The 18,644-nt window shown below is 45.6% G+C and overlaps 2 protein-coding genes across 7 annotated transcripts in view; one reads left to right on the top strand and one right to left on the bottom strand.

The window, feature by feature from the left end:
• LOC309354179 (G protein-activated inward rectifier potassium channel 1-like) overlaps positions 1-18,644 on the bottom strand; it is a 230,459-nt gene that overhangs the window by 108,181 nt on the left and 103,634 nt on the right. The window lies entirely within an intron of this gene.
• The window catches only part of MPP3 (MAGUK p55 scaffold protein 3), an 86,837-nt gene that overhangs the window by 61,751 nt on the left and 6,442 nt on the right, over positions 1-18,644 (top strand). For all 6 annotated transcript variants that reach the window (XR_014162174.1, XM_081884084.1, XM_081884086.1 and 3 more), the window contains 5 exons: positions 709-873; positions 2,876-2,956; positions 14,801-14,894; positions 16,618-16,726; positions 17,842-17,964. Coding sequence is in view for 5 of the 6 variants with exons in the window: in XM_081884084.1 (XP_081740210.1) it covers positions 709-873; positions 2,876-2,956; positions 14,801-14,894; positions 16,618-16,726; positions 17,842-17,964 (572 nt within the window). In the remaining variant the exon portion in view is untranslated. The remainder of the gene's footprint in view (positions 1-708; positions 874-2,875; positions 2,957-14,800; positions 14,895-16,617; positions 16,727-17,841; positions 17,965-18,644) is intronic.

Raw genomic sequence — 18,644 nt, 5'->3', positions numbered from 1 at the left:
TACTGGGCCTTGGCTTAGTATACCTGAAGGAGCGTCTCCACCCCCATCTTTCAGCCCGGACACTGAGGTCCAGTGCTGAGAGCCTTCTGGTGGTTCCCTCCCTGTGAGAAGTGAAGTTACAGGGAACCAGGCAGAGGGCCTTCTCGGTAATGGCACCTGCCCTGTGGAACACCCTTCCATTGGATGTCAAGGAAATAAACAACTATCTGACTTTTTAGAAGAAGTTTTTAACGTCTGATATTTTATCATGTTTTTAATATTCTGTTGGGAGCTGCTCAGAGTGGCTGGGGAAACCCAGCCAGATGGGCAGGGTATAAATAAATTCTTATTCTTATTATTACAAGTTGCTTTTGATTTACATGCTTGCTTTTGTATTGCAATTTATTGTATTTGCATTAATGCATTTTACAAATGAGGCAAGCCACAAAATGTTTCAGCATTGAAGTGCCCCTGGACAGGATTCCGGCTTAGTCAGTCACATTGTCTCCCAGGATATGCCATCCCATTTCCCTTTCACCCGCTCCCCCAGCAACATTCAGCCAGCATTCTGTGGTCACTGGGAGTAGCTATTTGGGCTGGTTTTGGGGCTTTCCCCTTTCTTAAGAAGTGGGGTTATTTTTTTTGTAATTCAGAACCTTGAGCCTGTTTGGGGGTCCCCAACCCATCGGACCAAACTTAGTGACAATGATGTTCTTTTTGGCTTTGCAGCTGGCTTGAGACGGAGTTTCCGGCTGAGTCGAAAGGAGAAGCAGAACGGCCAGAGTGAAGCCAAGCAGGTCGAACAGCCTCACCCCTCGGAGCTCCTCACCTACGAGGAAGTGGTCAAATACCAGCAGCAGCCAGGAGAAAGAAAGAGACTGGTGGTTTTGATTGGTGAGTTATTCTGTGAGGAAAAGGCTATCGCTGCCTTGCCCACCGGCTTTATTTCTGAAATAAAGAGATTCTGGAGCCCAAGACCAGCCTTTCCCAAACCTCTGAGAAGTGAAGAATAAATCTTGGGGGGGTTGTGCCTGAGGTGGTGTGTGTGTGTGTGTATGTGTGTGTATATCTATATCTATATCTATATCTATATCTATATCTATATCTATATCTATATCTATATCTATATCTATCTGTGTCCGTATACAGTGGAACCTCGGTTGTTGAAAGTAATCCATTCCGGAAGACCATTTGGCTTCCAAGACGTTCAACAACCGAGGCGCAATGGGCCGTTGACAAAATAAATTGTGAAAAATGAGAAACGCTCCTCGGAACCATTTGACTTCTGAGGCGCGTTCAAAAATGGAAGCATTTACTTCCAGGTTTTTGGCGTTCGACTTCTGAAACGTTTGGCAGCCGAGACGTTCGAAAACTGAGGTTCCACTGTATATAGAGAGATTCATTCAAAATAAGCCTGGTTTCACTATCCAAAGAGGACTGGAATTTGGATCGACCTTAATTGGAGCCCAGGTAGTCTCAAAGAAGCAGTGCTTTTACATCAGGCTTTGCTAACCGGGAGTTTTGGACTACAATTCCCATCAGTCCCTGAGGCACCGCAGGCATGTTGGGCCAAGCAGTCTCCAGGGTTGTCAAGGCTGGCAGATTATTATTTTTTGCAGATTTCTTCAGTGATGGGTCTTAAAAATACGGGTTTTGGGTGTGAGGAATTCAAATCTGCTAGCATTTTTGTGACTGCACGACATTTAGCTGGGTAAATCTATGTTTGATTAAAGAGCACATAAATTGTTCTTGGAAAACCATTTTTTTAAAAAAAATTCACCTTCTGAAAACATCAAGTAATGCTAAATAATAGTTAATGATAATAGTAATAATAATACTATATAATGGCAGGTACTTGGCAATCATTTTTAATGATTTCTATGCAATTTTACGCACATTTTACTTATCAAGCAAAACTAAGTTAGATTAATTTAACCAGTGCTATTTTTCTAGAAAAGAGGTGCCAGAACTCACCACGAACACCTCCCTTGTTCTTTTATAATGGCAATGGCACCCACATGAGAGGTGCCTGAGTTCCGGTGAGTTCCTCCTGGGGAAAAAGCCCTGAATTGAACCAAAATATATTTTTTAATTCCCAAGGCATGTTACAACGTTTTTCAGCATCCCTCATTTTGGGAATAGGAAAGTTGAAAAATTCAACACACCCCAACACGGCAGGCTGTGTGTGGTGTGCTCACATGCAGGCCTGTCCACTTAGTTCCTCACTGCCACCCTTCAATATCTGCTGCCTGAGGCGGTTATCTGACTCAGCCTAATGGTAGGGCCGGAGCTGAATGAGTGCAGGGTTTCTGCAGCTTCCAGGACACCCCTCTCTTCAAGCTCAGGAGGAAGGGCTGTTGCGGGTGGCGAGCGAAAATGTGGAAGCCCGACAATGTCCAGAACTTTGTCTCAGCCACTGATGGAGACGTACCTTAGACTAGAATTCCTCTAGTCTCCCCCTCTTTCTTTTTTCCTTTCTCCTCCTGTGATGGAACTCCTATTTGGGGACTTCCCTGGCTTCTTTCTGGCCCATGTAGGACCAGTCTGGATAGTTAGCCTTGGCAAAGACCTGATGTTTTCATCCCCCCAAAAGTCTTTGATTTGAGTTTCCATTGAAATGAGGCTGCATTTTAATGTTTTAATGTTGTATTTTAACCTTGTTTTTAAGTTGTATTTCAATCAATTTGTTTTTATATCGGTTGTTAGCAGCCCTGAGCCTGGTCTTGGCTGGGGAGGGTGGGGTATAAATAAAATTTATTATTATTATTATTAGAATGAGGAAGGTCCTGGGTGCAGAATTGTTCCTGACCTGTTCCTTTTGGCTCCGTCTTCTGTAAGGTACCCCTGCGCTTTGTGTTCAGTCGCAGTGATACACCTTCTCTCTCTGAACTCTCAGGTTCTTTGGGTTCCCGTTTGAACGAGCTCAAGCAGAAGGTGGTGGCAGAGAACCCGCAGGAGTACGGCGTTGCCGTGCCACGTGAGTAAACCCTGCTTTTCTTTTCCATGGCAAAATGCACCTCCCGCCTCACCACAGCACCTCCACCGTTGATGCCAAGCCGTTCACTACAGTCTTGTCAGGTGAAATGTGCATTTGGCAGACCTGAGAGGGAAGGCTTCCATTGCAATCTATAGCTGTAGAAAGAGCCGGGAGCAGGGAGCAAGAAACTGGAACAAGTGGGGGGGTAGAAAGAGAACGAGGGAGAGGGAAAGAGAGAGGGAGAGAGAGAAAGAGGGAGGGAAAAGAAATAAAGAAAGAAAGAAAGTGAATGAGAGAAAGAAAGAAAGGGAGAGGGGGGAGAGAGAGAGGGGGAGAGAGAATGAGAGAGAAAAAAGAGGGAGGGAAAAGAAAGAAAGAAAGAAAGAAAGAAAGAAAGAAAGAAAGAAAGAAAGAAAGAAAGAAAGGAAGGAAGGAAGGAAGGAAGGAAGGAAGGGAGGGAATGAGAGAAAGATCTTTCCCAACATCAGGGTCTTTTCCAGGGAGTCTTCTCTTCTCATGAGGTGGCCAAACTATTGGAGCCTCAGCTTCACGATCTGTCCTTCCAGTGAGCACTCAGGGCTGATTTCCTTCAGAATGGAGAGGTTTGATCTTCTTGCAGTCCATGGGACTCTCAAGAGTCTCCTCCAGCACCAGAATTCAAAAGCATCAATTCTTCGGCGATCAGCCTTCTTTATGGTCCAGCTCTCACTTCCATACATCACTACTGGGAAAACCATAGTTTTTACTATACGGACCTTTGTTGGCAAGGTGATGTCTCTGCTTTTTAAGATGCTGTTCAGGTTTGTCATTGCTTTTCTCCCAAGAAGCAGGGGTCTTTTAATTTCGTGGCTGCTGTCTCCATCTGCAGTAATCATGGAGCATACCAGACACTAGCAGGCAAGTGAACTCTCAGGCTGTGCATTTAGCCAAGATCCCTTTAAAGGTCTGCTGCTGAAGTTTATATGGGACAAGTTGGAACCTGCAAGAATACGTTGCAGTGTGCGGCGCTCCCTTTCAAGATTCAAGCCCGCCAGCTGGCTAGTGGTGCCCTCTTCCAGGACACTCCATTCCAGAAGACACCTCCCACCCACCCAGTCATTAAGGAGAGATAGGGAAGCGGGTGGTGCTGTGGTCTAAATGAGTGAGCCTCTTGGGCTTTCCGATTGGAAGGTCGGTGGTTCGAATCCCCGCAACGGAGTGAGCTCCCATTGCTCTGGCCCAGCTCCTGCCAACCTAGCAGTTCGAAAGCACGCCAGTTGAGGTAGATAAATAGGTACCGCTCCGGCGGGAAGGTAAATGGCGTTTTTGTGCACTCTGGTTTCCATCACTGTGTTCTGTTGTGCCAGAAGTGGTTTAGTCCTGCTGGCCACATGACCCGGAAAGCTGTCTGTGGACAAACGCCGGCCTGAAAAGTGAGATGAGCTCCGCAATCCCATAGTCGCCTTTGACTGGACTTAACCTTCCAGGGGTCCTTTACCTTTTAAGGAGAGATGTATTAAAATTGCTCCATTTAAAGGTCTGAAAAAGGAACAAATAAGCGAATGATTCTCAAATGCAGTGGCGCAGGAAAGGGGTGCGGTCCACCCCGGGTGTCATCACTGAGGGGTGTGTGTGATAAAATGAGTTTAAAAAATAAACAAAATTTGGGCTCACAAAACTTTTTAGGAGTGATGTGGTGGCTTTAGGCGTCTGCCTGAAATGGCAGCGTGGGACCTGCGTCTGCCTACTGCCTCTCCCTCAGCTGCCCTACAACTGAGGGGGAGGCGGCAGAGAGGCTCCAAGTGCCGGAGAGGCTTGCCCCGCCCCATGGGCAAATCGCCCCGCCCCCGACTGCAGGACACGCCTCCGCACCAGGCACCCGAGTGGCTAGCCGCGGCACTGCTCAAAAACAGACCTTAATATTTTGAAGCCTCTGTTTCCCCGTGAATTATGTTCGCACGCAACTTGCCACACTGGGAGCAAGTGGCGGCAAGAGCGTGAAACTGCTCCAAAGGGCTGCTGAATTGGGATGATGGATGACTTGCTGTTAAGCCATCCATCCGTGGCAGATGACAGAAATAATTATCCCAGAATGTCTTAAATAAGTGCTGTGTATGCACGCATGCCTCATAACTCAGCAACACCCCCCCCCCCCGGCCACTGCGGATGATTTGAAAGCTGTGCACAGATGGGTCCTTCGTCTCTTGGGATCCCACATGCAGAAACTGCTTTTACCTTAGAAGGGCTGTAGGCGCACCTGAGCAGAGACACTGTTCGTGCCAAGCGTGTGTATGTTTTGTGTGCACGCACGTGGGGCACTTCTTGCCCCCAGAGATTCTCCTTGGCTTGTTTGCTGCGATTTTCGCTGCGCTCATCAGAGTGTGCCTGGTCCCGAGAGGTTTTTTTAAACAGAGTTGGCGTGGAGGTGGTATTTCAGCTGCTAAGCATCTGTCTCGGTTGGCCTCGCTGCTCCCACGGGGACTGTAAGAGGGGAAGGTGTCATCCCGCCTCTCCCCACAAGCACCTCACAGACCCATGTCCACACCACTGTTCTTCAACCTTGGGTCCCCAGATGTCATTGGACGACTTCTTCTTCTTTGGCGATCACTCGTAGCCAAGTAAGATTGTCTTCCATAAACACTGTTTTAACAGTGGGCCCGTAAGTGACTGTGGAGGCCGATTCTGGATCCACACGTCCTTCCACAGTGGGGACATAGGTTTCCGGGCAGGAGTTGATCATGGTGAGGGTTTGCCAAGCATGCCTTCCTTCTAGCATGTTTCTCCCTTTCGTCTCGAATTCGGGCTTCTTCAAAACCCATGACACCTTTGGTAAAGGCTGTTCTCCAGCTGGAGCACTCGCAGACCAGTGTTTCCCAGTTGTCAGTGTTTATACTACATTTTTAAAGATTATCCTTGAGAGAGTCTTTAAACCTCTTTTGTTGACCACCAGCATTACGCTTTCCATTTTTAAGTTCAGAATAGAGTAGTTGCTTTGGAAGATGATAATAAGGCATCTGCACAACATGACCAGTACAACAAAGTTGATGTTGAAGAATCATTGCTTCGACATTGGTGATCTTTGCTTCTTCCAGTACATTGGCATTAGTTTGCCTGTGTTCCCAAGTGATGTGTAAAAATTTTCGGAAACGCTGTTGTCAACGTTGTCCTTGGACTACAGCTCCCAACATCCCTCACCTTTGGCAAAGCTGGTTGGGGATGATAGGGGTTGTAATCCAATTTTGGGTGCCTCAATTTAAGAAGGATGAGCTGGAACTTGCGCAGAGGAGGGCGATCAGGATTGGCAAGGGTCTGGAAACAAAGCCTTATGAGGAATGGTTGAAGGAACTGGGTACGTTTAGCTTGGAAAAGAGGAGACTGAGAGGAGATACATTAGCCATCTTCAAATATCTCAAAGGCTGTCACATGGAAGAGGAACAAGCTTGTTTTCTCCTCCTCTGGAGTGGAGGACTTGAATCAACAGCTCCCAGTAACAAGTAAGGAGATTCCGACTCAACTTCAGAAAGAACTTTCTGACAGTAAGAGCTGTTTGACAGTGGAACAGACTCTCCTAGGGAGGTAGGTGGTGGACTCTCCTTCTATGGAGGTTTTTAAGCAGAGGTTGGGTGGCCATCTGCCATGGATGCCTTAGCATTGCAGGGGGGGTTGGACCAGAGGCCCCTTCCAAGTCTTCAATTCTACGATTCTACGAATATCGGCAGACAAAAGGTTGGAGAATTCGGACCTGCAGAGCCCACGTTGCTGTGGGGCAGGCACGATGCAGGGGGCAGGTGCCTACAGGGCAGAATAAGTCTGAATGGCTTGACCTGATGGAATCCAACACCACTTGGAAGTTCCACATTGCTGGGTTAAACTATGCAAAGCCACCTCTTGCACTCTACCCAGGGCAAAAACCCAAGCAGTGGGTTTTTTATTATTTATTGCTGGGACTGTAAACAAAACAAAACAAAACCCCATTCCCAACATGCTGCAGTTACCTGATCCTAATTCCATCAATAATCATGCCTATAATATATATATATATATATAACATTAAATGCACCCATTCACTTAACATCATATGCTCAGCCTATAAAAGGGTTTGGATATAAGTACAGGAGCTTCTCTTTCCAACTTTTCTTTCTTTTTTTTTGCCCCTTAAAATGAGCTGCTCCCCTTCTTACCACCTGCTTTCAATTTTGAAGCCTTCCTCTTTTTTTTGCATCAGAATTTTGTGCTTTTCATAACATCGATGGCAGAGGGCTGCTGTTTTTGTTTTATTCAACACAAAATTCTATAGTGAGCGGGGAGGCAGATTGCTTGCTTTGGTCCTAAATGCATTAGGAGGGGTTGGGGTTCGAGGGTGGTGCCATAATCTGGCTTTCAACCGCTGCCCAAAAACAAGGCGATGGTGGGGGCGGCGGCGGCAGGAACTTCCTGATATGATTCTGAAACTGCTGGAATTAAATCAGAGCAGCAACGTTGGGAGAAATTTGCCACCGCTGATGGAGGTGTTGAATAATTGAAACATTTGTAAGGCACCGAACTCTGCTATAAAATGTGAAAACTGTTTTGGGAGCCAACAAGGAGATTATATAAATGTCCGCGGTGTGAGGCCAGATGCAGAATATCATTTCTGGCATCAGTAAAGTCCATGGAGAAATAGCTCATGGCTGCTGAGTACAAAGCTGGAATATAACCAGGGGGGAGTGGGGAGGTGGTAACCTACAACCCCCAGCCTGATTTATTCTTTTGGCCTAATTTCATGGGGGTGTCAAGGAGGAGGAAAAAGGGTGCCATTCAGACCCTGATGGATTACTTTTGATACAACATGACCGCCAACTGAAAAAGCGCTTCCCGTTCCTGAGGGGTGGTGTGTTCTGTGCTATGAAAAAATAAAATTTACCCACCAAGAGGAGCTAGATCAGTGGTTCCCAACCTTTTTTTGGCCATGCCCCACCTAAGCATCTCTAAAATCCTGATCTCTGTCCCCCGCTGTGACATATACAGTGGCACCTTGGGTTACAGGCGCTTCAGGTTACAGACTCCGCTAACCCAGAAATAGTACCTCGGGTTAAGAACTTTGCTTCAGGAAGAGAACAGAAATCACACTGTGGTGGTGCGCTGGCAGCGGGAGGTTCCGTTAGCTAAAGTGGTGCTTCAGGTTAAGAACAGTTTCAGGTTAAGAACGGACCTCCAGAACGAATTAAATACTTAACCCGAGGTACCACTGTAATTCTTATTATTCAAAAGTGAACCCGAGGTACCACTGTAATTCTTATTATTCAAAAGTGAACTATTCATGTGGAGGAAGCCTGAAAGGTCATTAACTTGGTCTAAACAAGCTTCCAAATTGCCCCCTTTAAAATCACATCCCCCCCCCCCGTGGGGTGTGTGCTCCATGTTGGGAACCACAGAGCTAGATTCTGCAACATTCCACCCAGGCCAGGACTTTTTTCAGCCGGAACTCACCGGAACTCAGTCTTCACCTCTCAGGTGTGCACCATTGCCATTGTAAGAGAACAAGGGAGGCTTTCATGGTGAGTTCCGGCACCTCTTTTTCTAGAAAAATAGCACTGCATAGAACAGTAGAATTGTAGAGGTGGCAGGGACCCCGAGCGTCATCTAAGCCAAACCCCTGCAATGTGGGACTCTCAAGTAAGGCATCCATGACAGATGACCATCCAACCTCTGCTTGAACATCTCCCAGGAAGGAGAGACCACCACCTCCCGAGAGACCATTCCACTGTTAAACAGCTCTTATAATCAGAAAGTTCTTCCACATGTTTAGTTGGAATCTCCTTTCTTGTAACTTGAATCCAGCGGTTCGAGTGCTACCCTCCGGAGCAGGAGAAAACAAGCTTGCTGCATCTTCCATGTGACAGCCCTTGAGATAATTGAAGATGGCTATCATCTCTCTTCTCAGTCTCTTTGTTACCAGGCAAATCGAGGGAAACTGTACACAGACTTGACCTGTGCCTTCATGGGCGGCTGTGAGTCCAAAATGCTCCCTGAGGCAGTTGCCTCACCTTGCTTCATGTGGGCCGGCCCACTTAATAATTAAAGTAGAAAGAAGACCAAGCAGATATAATGAAACCTTTCCATCGATTCAGAGTACACTGGTGTTGTTGTTGTTTAGTCGTTTAGTTGTGTCCGACTCTTCGTGACCCCATGGACCAGAGCACGCCAGGCACTTCTTTCTTCCACTGCCTCCCGCAGTTTGGTCAGACTCATGTTCATAGCTTCAAGAACACTGTCCAACCATCTCGTCCTCTGTCATCCCCTTCTCCTTGTGCCCTCCATCTTTCCCAACATCAGGGTCTTTTCCAGGGAGCCTTTTCTTCTCATGAGGTGGCCAAAGTATTGGAGCCTCAGCTTCAGGATCTGTCCTTCCAGTGAGCACTCAGGGCTGATTTCCTTAAGAATGGATAGGTTTGATCTTCTTGCAGTCCATGGGACTCTCAAGAGTCTCCTCCAGCACCATAATTCAAAAGCATCAATTCTTCGGCGATCAGCCTTCTTTATGGTCCAGCTCTCACTTCCATACATCACTATTGGGAAAACCATGGCTTTAACTATATGGACCTTTGTCGGCAAGGCGATGTCTCTGCTTTTTAAGATGCTGTCTAGAGTACACTGGTACCTTGGGTTAAGTACTTAATTCATTCCGGAGGTCCGTTCTTAACCTGAAACTGTTCTTAACCTGAAGCACCACTTTAGCTAATGGGGCTTCCTGCTGCCACTGCATCGCCGGAGCACGATTTCTGTTCTCATCCTGAAGCAAAGTTCTTATCCTGAGGTACTATTTCTGGGTTAGCGGAGTCTGTAACCCGAAGTGTCTGTAACCTGAAGCGTAAGTAACCCGAGGTACCACTGTACAGTCTTAAATGTATGGGGCGGAGGATGGCGTTGCAAAAAGAAAGAAAAAACATTTTCAGATACTGTCTCTTGCCAAGTTCCAAAGCTGCATCGTAAGCTCAATTTTAGTTAGTGTTGTCTTCATTAACTTGCAAATGAAGGGGGGGGGGAGTAGTTGGGTTGGCCGTCAAGCGGTTTCGCTTCCATCCAGCAAGCTCAACCAAATTTCTGGGGCAGTTCAGTTAATTGACAAGAACACGGTTTAGGAAACCGCGACCAAGGTGAAAGCCGCAGAATGCAGCCCAAGTTAGGAAATCAATTTTCGGAGGGGGAGGGGAGGGAGCAACATGAGCCTGAAAAACTGCCTGTCTCCTGCCCAGCCGTAAGAGAGTTGGCAACTACGGGACTTTGGCTGGAGCCCTGCCCAGAGGACGCAGAGTTAGTGAAGGGCATGCGTTTGCTTCCCCTCCTCGAGTGATTGAAACCCTTCAGACGTTGCATGTGGATAGAAACAAGCCTTTTAAAATAACAACCCCAAACCCAGCGTACTTTGCAAACAGCAAACTCATTTTCAAGTGCCAAACTTTTATGTAGCCAGAACTACACCGTTCACGCAAAATGAGGTCATGGGGTGGCGGGGGACGACTCAGATGTTTGCAGATACAGTGGTATATTTTATTATTATTATTATTATTATTATTATTATTATTATTATTATTATTACTACTACTACTACTACTACTACTACAGTGGTACCTCAGGTTACATATGCTTCAGGTTACATACGCTTCAGGTTGCATACGCTTCAGGTTACAGACTCCGCTAACCCAGAAATAGTGCTTCAGGTTAAGAACTTTGCTTCAGGATGAGAACAGAAATCATGCTCTGGCGGCAGCAGGAGGCCCCATTAGCTAAAGTGGTGCTTCAGGTTAAGAACAGTTTCAGGTTAAGAACGGACCTCCGGAACAAAGTAAGTACTTAACCTGACGTACCACTGTATACCACGGAGGGTGGGATAATCACTTTAGATAAAAGCCTTAGGCCCTAAAGGTTAGGAACTCAAAAACAGACCAAAGATCACAGGGCGGTTCACAACATCGCACAAGAACGTAGCTGCAGTTGAGGCTGGGTAATATTGCACATGATATAAGAGTAAAAACAGCAGGAAAATCCAAAGACTTTGCTGCAGCAGTAACAGGTTCTGGGATGAGCATAACTTTTGTTAAAGTATGAAATTTACTAGCACTGCCATTTTATTACAAAATGTCTTCATTTTAGCATTTCCATGCTGCTTTTCTTTTTTTTTTTTAAAAAAAAATAAATTTATTTATTTGGTTTTTCAAATTAAAGTTTTACAATCATATATCCAACATACAATATAAAAACAGGAGTCCAAAGAATTTCCTGGACTTCCTTCCTCCCCTTTGTGGGTCCTATTGTTTATCATTTCCTCCTGCATCTTTTATAATAATCCAAATCTTTTACATCTCCACTATGTCCACAATTCACCATTAAACTACAAGTGATAATTCAATCCTACTAACGGTTTTAACTGTTTACAACGATTTCTAAGATAAATTATAAAATTTCCCCATTCCTTATTAAAAAAATTGGTCTTCCTGGATTCTTCCGGTCGTTTTTGCCATTTTGGCATAATCCGTCAACTTGATCTGCCATTCTTCTCTGGTCGGGACTTTATCTTCTTTCCATCTCTGAGCGAATAACATCCGTGCAGCTGTGGTCGCATATATAATAGTATTTTCTGCTCCCTTGGGATTTCGGCACTTAGAATTCCTAAAAGGAAGGCTTCAGGTTTTTTTCTTTCTATGCTGCTTTTCGGCCCTAAACCCCACTCCCCCCCAAAATACACCAATTAAATTAAAACAAAAATGCCAGGGGGAAATGTGTATACACACACAGACACACCTCTCCTCTCTTTCACTACCAGGGACTCTATCCTGTGGGAAGCACACTTGCTATGCTGTTGTCACATAACGTATTTTCTAGTCTATAAGACGCCCCCATGTATAGGACGCCCCCTATTTTGGGGGACTTAGATTCTTAGATTTAAGCAAGTGGAGGGAGATTGCCCAGAGTTGTTGAGTTTTTTGGGGGGAGGGGATTGCCCGCAGTTTTTGAGCTTTTTGGGGGGTGTTGTTGTCAAAAATCACTCACCCACCTTACCAATCGCCACCACCAACCACCATTCAACAGACTGCTTGCTGCCACCAACCACCATTTGGTTGCCTGATCGCCTACAGCAGGCATAGGCAAACTCGGCCCTCCAGATGTTTTGAGACTACAGTTCCCATCATCCCTGACCACTGGTCCTGTTAGCTAGGGATGATGGGAGTTGTAGTCCCAAAACATCTGGAGGGCCAAGTTTGCCTATGCCTAGCCTACAGCAACCGCTCACCGCAGTGCCAGCCTATCAACAGCATTTTTAAAGGAAGAAAGCCTAGTCTTATACACGGAAAAATACGGTGTATATTCATCTTTAGAGGATGAAGCTTGCGAAGGAACAAATTCTACTAGTTTGGAGCGGAAGGAGCTATTCAAGGCACAAACACCCTCCCTTTTTCTCCTGAGCATTTTTTTTTTTTTTGGTTAAAAACAAAATGACTGAGTTTTTAAAATAGCAATTATCAGCGGGCAGGTGGTGGGTGGGGGTGGCAAGACTCAATGATTTCAAATGCATAATTGCAGAAACGGTGCTTTAAACCAGAGGTGGGGGACCTGACGCCTGAATCCAGAACACTGCATGTCAACTCTGGGGATGGTCCAGTGGTGCTTGTTTTTAGCCAAGTGGCGCTGTGGGTTGAACCACTCAGCCTAGGGCTTGCCAATCAGAAGGTCAGCGGTTCGAATCCCCGCCACGGGGTGAGCTCCCGTTGCTCGGTCCCTGCTCCTGCCAACCCAGCAGTTCGAAAGCACATCAAAGTGCAAGGAGATAAATAGGTACCACTCGGCGGGAAGGTAAACGGCGTTTCCGTGCGCTGCTCTGGTTTGCCAGAAGCAGCTTAGTCATGCTGGCCGCATGACGCCGGCTCCCTCGGCCAATAAAGCGAGATGAGCGCCGCAACCCCAGAGTCGGTCACGACTGGACCTAATGGTCAGGGGTCCCTTTAGGGTGGGTGGGAGCTGGGTTGAGGGCTTCAGTTTTGGGTGGAAGGATGTTGTCTGCTCTGGCCTCCATTGGCTGTGGTGGCCAGGTTTGATAGAAGCCGTAGACCAAAACCAGTGGCAGGCACAACGTTGGCTGCTACTGCCATAAATGGACCACGCACCTACCCATTGAGGAGAAAAACAGACAAGTAGAACAAAGGTTTCTCAGAGGTCAGGCCTATGGAGGCCCCACCACTGCTCTGTCATGAGTCTCTAGGGGCCAAAGTTGTTTTTTTAAAAATTATTATTATTATTATTATTATTATTATTATTATTATTATTATTATTTTATTAATTTTCAATTACAATCCAATAATAGCCTCACTATAACAATACCAAATTATAATGCGATTAGTAATACCGATCGTTCAAATACCGAATCAAATCATTTAGATTGGCTCTCCATGTGCTAGAATCAGTGCTTTGATGGTTTTCTTTATTTCTGCGTTCCAAAATCTTATTAATTTCAATTACATTCCAGTCAAAGTAATAATCCCTTATACAACAACTGCAATATTCATAACTTCGATTTGTGTTGACACATTAAATCATGAGTAGGCAAACTAAGGCCCGGGGGCCGGATCTGGCCCAATCGCCTTCTAAATCCGGCCCGCGGACAGTCCGGGAATCAGTGTGTTTTTACATGAGTAGAATGTGTCCTTTTATTTAAAATGCATCTCTGGGTTATTTGTGGGGCATAGGAATTCGTTCATTTTTTCCCTTCAAAATATAGTCCGACCCCCATAAGGTTTGAGGGACAGTGGACCAGCCCACGGCTGAAAAAGTCTGCTGACCCCTGCATTAAATGATCTATAGAACTAGAAGCGAGGCACTCAGGCTATATCCTTGTTCGGGGCCAAAGTTTTAACTTGTCTCTTTCAGCGGCACTTTAGCAAGCTGATCGCTAGACAGCCAAGGACAGACGAAAGATAAAAAGTACAGCTTCATGCAGTGCAAAGTTAAACTGTGGAATTTGCTCAGGAGGCAGTGATGGCCACCAGCTTGGATGGCTTTAAAAGAGGAATGGACAAATTCTTGGAGGAGAAAGCTACTCATGGCTACTAGCCATGAGGGCTCTGTTCTGCCTCCCCAGTCATGTCTCTGAATACCCGTTGCTGGAAACCCACAGAAGGCAACAGAGCTCTTGTGCTTGGGTCCTGCTCACAAGATTCACACCCTGGCCGGCACTTTCTTGACCTCCTGCCCTCAGGCAGAAGATATAGAAGCATGATTAGTCGCATCAACAGGGTAAAGAACAGCTTCTATCCCTGGGCTGTTAGGCTGCTGAATGAAAAGATAACAACAGGGCAACTGACTTTCGGGTTGGGTGGGTGTGCGTCAGTAAACGAGGGGAATTAAGACTAAGAGAGCTGAGTGGGGGGTGCTCGTGTAATCTCACTGTATACAAGTTGTACAAGTGACAATAAAGTGTTTCAATAATTAAGCCTTGAGGATTGGTCCTTCCTTTGCCACCCTGAAGCAGCAGCGGAGAAAGCGGCACACCCAGGGGCAGGCCAAACTGCCCATAGGGGCAGGGTGCACAGCACCCATAGGGATGGGGCACATGATGGGGCCTCAGCCAACCTACAGCTGGGGGGGAGGCAGTGGGTGGACAGGTTGGCACCTGCGGGCACATGAGATGCGTGACTTGGCCACGCTACAGGCCCAGCGGTGAGTGCTGCCTGCCATTTTGTCAGTGGGGGCACCCAGGGCGGGCCACACCTGCCGCACCCACCTTGCTACACCCCTGGCCAGAACAAATTCTCCTTTGCAAATAGCAATGCCACATTTGTCATGTTGATATGGTCTGATTCTTGGCTTCCTCTCTCTCTCTCTCCCTCTCAGATACCACAAGGTTGAAGAAGAGCCACGAAAAGGAAGGCGTGGAGTACAATTTTGTTTCCAAGCAGTCGTTTGAGACAGATGTGCAGCATAACAAGTAGGCCTTGATGTCTTGTGCTTTTGTTGGGGGGGAAATGAAAGCATGTCTCTTCCGGGGAAGACTCCAGAATCCGATCTATATGCAGAGAGGCTAACATCCTCTTTGCTAATAGAAGCTTCTGGGCTCTTAAAAAAAACAACTGGCCAGGGAATTTTTTTTGTTGAGCTGCACACATTTTCTGAATATGGGACTGTAGTGAATGAGAAAACTACAACAGTGTTTTTTTATTATTATTATATGGTCACAGACCCAGCAAAAACAGAACAAAATCATACAATTTCTAACTTTATACAGAGTTAAAATATATGGTGCTTATATAAACTATAGCCCAGAAGCAAGCCAAAAATACAATATAATTAAGAAAGCCCCTTCCTGGCTCTTTGAAAGGAGAAACCTAGCAACTCTTTCCACTATTATTTTGTTCAAGTCAAGCAGTAAGTAGGCCACATACTATTCAAAAGTCATTCCTGACTATTTTAGTGGGATGAGTGTACGTAACCTATTTTGCTCATCTCCACAAAAGTTGCATGCAAAAAGAGCAGGTCTTAATGCTGTTTTATTATATGGCGTACCCCCAAAACAGCCATCTAATAGAGCAGAATCTAACCCTACCAAAGATCATCAGCTGGTATTTGAGAACAGTCAGGTTATCCATGTAATTTTTCTGTAAAAGTACAGTATTTACATGCCACCCTCTTGTAGAGCATCAGGGCAGCATGCAACCACATGAAAACATGTAAAAGCAATATGAAGCAATCATTAAAATCACCGGCTGCTCAAGGCACATTTGAAACAACTGCATAGGCCCGTCAGCATGAACAAATCTAGGAAATGATATATAATAAAGTGAAAAGGATGTTTGAAATAACCTTTGTAAAAAAAACCACACCAGAAGCTTTTTTGGGGGGAATTATAGGGACAGAACTACCTAAAATGTAAAAAAAAATATTTATGTATGCTACTACAGTGGCAAGAATGTTACTTGCCCCAGAATGAAATGAAGCAGAAGTCCAAGCAAAGGAAGAATGGATACGTACGGAATATGCAGAAATGGTGAAACTTACCGGAAGAATAAGACATTTCTGACTTTTGTCTTCTGGGTTTCTGGGGATTTTCCTGTTGTTGTTCTGTCTCTCACAGCTACAATAAACGTACCATTAAAATTATGGACTGGTCATTTCTTCGTCAGAGGACAAACAGGCAAATTTAGCAGGGGATCAAATACTTTCCCCCCTCACTGTATGTGTTTGCCTTGTACATTTATGAACATTTAATTTATATATTTGAGACCTTAGAATTCCTATAACAACACAAAAGATTGATCCTTCCTTCCCATGTCAAATAAAATACTAAATATTAAACTTCCTCTCTGACATGGTAGGATTTCTTTTTTCATGCTGATAGCCACAACTCTGAAGACTTTCCCGCCCCAGAAATAAGTGTCTAGATAGGATTATCCCTGTTTTGTGAAGCTGGTTGGCTGCATTTCTCTCTGGAATGGATTCAGATTTCTAGCCTTTTATTCTCCTGGTGGTGACACCAGAATGATCAAAAGCAGTAATCCCTTTTAATCACGTTGTCTGCAGCCAACATTTCTTATTTTTTATTGGAGGAAACAGTGTTGTACTGTAATAAGCATATGACACAGTTCTGCTACTTTGAAATCTGAGCTGAATACTTTGAATTCTGCTCCACAACTTAATTCCCTAAATGTTTTCAGGTTTGTAGAACATGGGGAGTATAAAGAGAATCTCTACGGGACAAGCCTGGAGGCAATTCAGTCGGTCATGTCCAGAAATAAAATTTGCCTTGTGGATGTCGTGCCAGAGGTAAACTGTCACGATTATTGGTTTTTTGGTTTGTTTTTTTAAGAAAAACCTTATCTTCCAGAATTGTCTTTCATTTCCACCTTGCCTATAGGAACATGGGTTTTACACCAGCTTTTCGTTCATTGCTTGGGTTTCGATGGATCAGTTTTGGTTATAGTCGCCCCATTATATGAAAAACATTTTTTGAGACCAAATTCCCACTCGGTGGACTGTTTCCCTTACTGGCTAGCAAAATATGTTTGGCCAAATTGAGGCCTCTAGCTGTTGCCATAGAAGCTCCTTATTGTTGGCTGGGGGCGTGATCCTTTCTCTTTTAAGAGAGTCTGTAACCCAGGGTGAACCAATTATGGTGCTGTTCAGATGTTTTGGACTACAGCTTCCATCATCCTTGTCCATTGGTCACGCTGGCTGGGGCTGATGGGAGTTGTAGTCCCTCACATTGGGAGGCTCCCTTGTCAGCTAACCCTGCTGTAAGCTGCTCTCCTTAGGATGAGAGCAGACAAATTGGTTTACTGCAGACAAGACAGAGCTGTTGGTGAAGGAGGGAAACAGTGGATTTGTCTGCCCTGAATAGGATCATACTGTCTTTCCAGGGGCAGATAGGCAGTGTGATGCTACACCAAACCCCTAAAACTGCTGATGGGGTCAGTGGCTTCAAAAGAGTGTTTAACTGCACAGTGAAAAGGATAAGGCTTCCAGGGCCATTGCAAGTTCCCTCCTTAAGCATAGGGACACGGGTGGCGCTGTGGGTTAAACCACTGAGCCTCTTGGGCTTGCCGATCAGAAGGTTGGCGGTTTGAATCCCCGCAACAGGGTGAGCTCCCGTTGCTCTGTCCTAGCTCCTGCCAACCTAGCAGTTCGAAAGCATGCCAGTGCGAGTAGAAAAATAGGTACCTCTGCAGCAGGAAGTTAAACGGTGTTTCCGTCACGGTGTCTTGTTGCACTAGAAGTGGTTTAGTCCTGCTGGTCACATGACCCGGAAAGCTGTCTCTGTGTCTGTGTGTGTGTGTGGGGGGGGCAATACCAGCTCTAGTTTTGTTTTCTTGCTTTAAGTTACTGTGCAGCATTTACAGATTGGTGAATGGGATTCTCCCTTTGTATTCCTGCCTGCCTAGGCTGTGACGCACTTAAGGACGGCGGAGTTCAAGCCGTATGTGGTGTTTGTGAAGCCTCTCATCTCAGAAAAGAAAAAGAACGCCCCAGCGTCTCTCCTGACCGATGAAATCTTCGTCCCGCTTGTAAGTATTTTGCTTGAAAAGCTAGTTCGCAAAATTGAGCCACAACATCAAGGCGACTCCAGGTCCACCCCACTGAAAATGATCGCAAAGCAGACTCTACGCCCACCTGCCCCAAGTGTGGTACTTTGCAATCTGTTACCAGCAGGGATCCCTTTTGCAAGACCATGTAAGAGATCACCTACACCAGGCATGTCCAACAGGTAGATCATGATCTACTGGTAGATCACTAGACATCTGTGGTAGATCACTGGCTCCCCCCAAAGAAGCTGAACAACTGTGGCTCTCCTAAAAAGAGCTCAACATTTTACCTCTTTCTTGAAAAAACATAACAACTTTGACCCGAACCCCCAGAAAGGGGGTAGATCACTGCCAGATTTTAACTCTGTGAGTAGATTGCAGTCTCTCGGGAGCTGGCCACCCCTGAACTACACCATGAGTAGGCAAACTAAGACCCGGGAGCCGGATCCGGCCCAATCACCTTCTAAATCTGGCCCACAGATGGTCCGGCAATCAGTGTGTTTTTACATGAGTAGAACGTGCCCTTTTATTTAAAACTCATCTCTGGGTTATTTGTGGGGCCTGCCTGGTGTTTTTACATGTGGCGAATGTGTGCTTTTATTTAAAATGAATCTCTGGGTTATTTGTGGGGCATAGGAATTTGTTCATTTTTTTTCTTTTCA

Source organism: Podarcis melisellensis (genome assembly GCF_964234715.1).
Source record: "Podarcis melisellensis genome assembly, chromosome: 13".
Taxonomy (NCBI): Eukaryota; Metazoa; Chordata; class Lepidosauria; order Squamata; family Lacertidae; genus Podarcis; species Podarcis melisellensis.
This window is presented reverse-complemented; position numbering and strand designations above follow the sequence as displayed.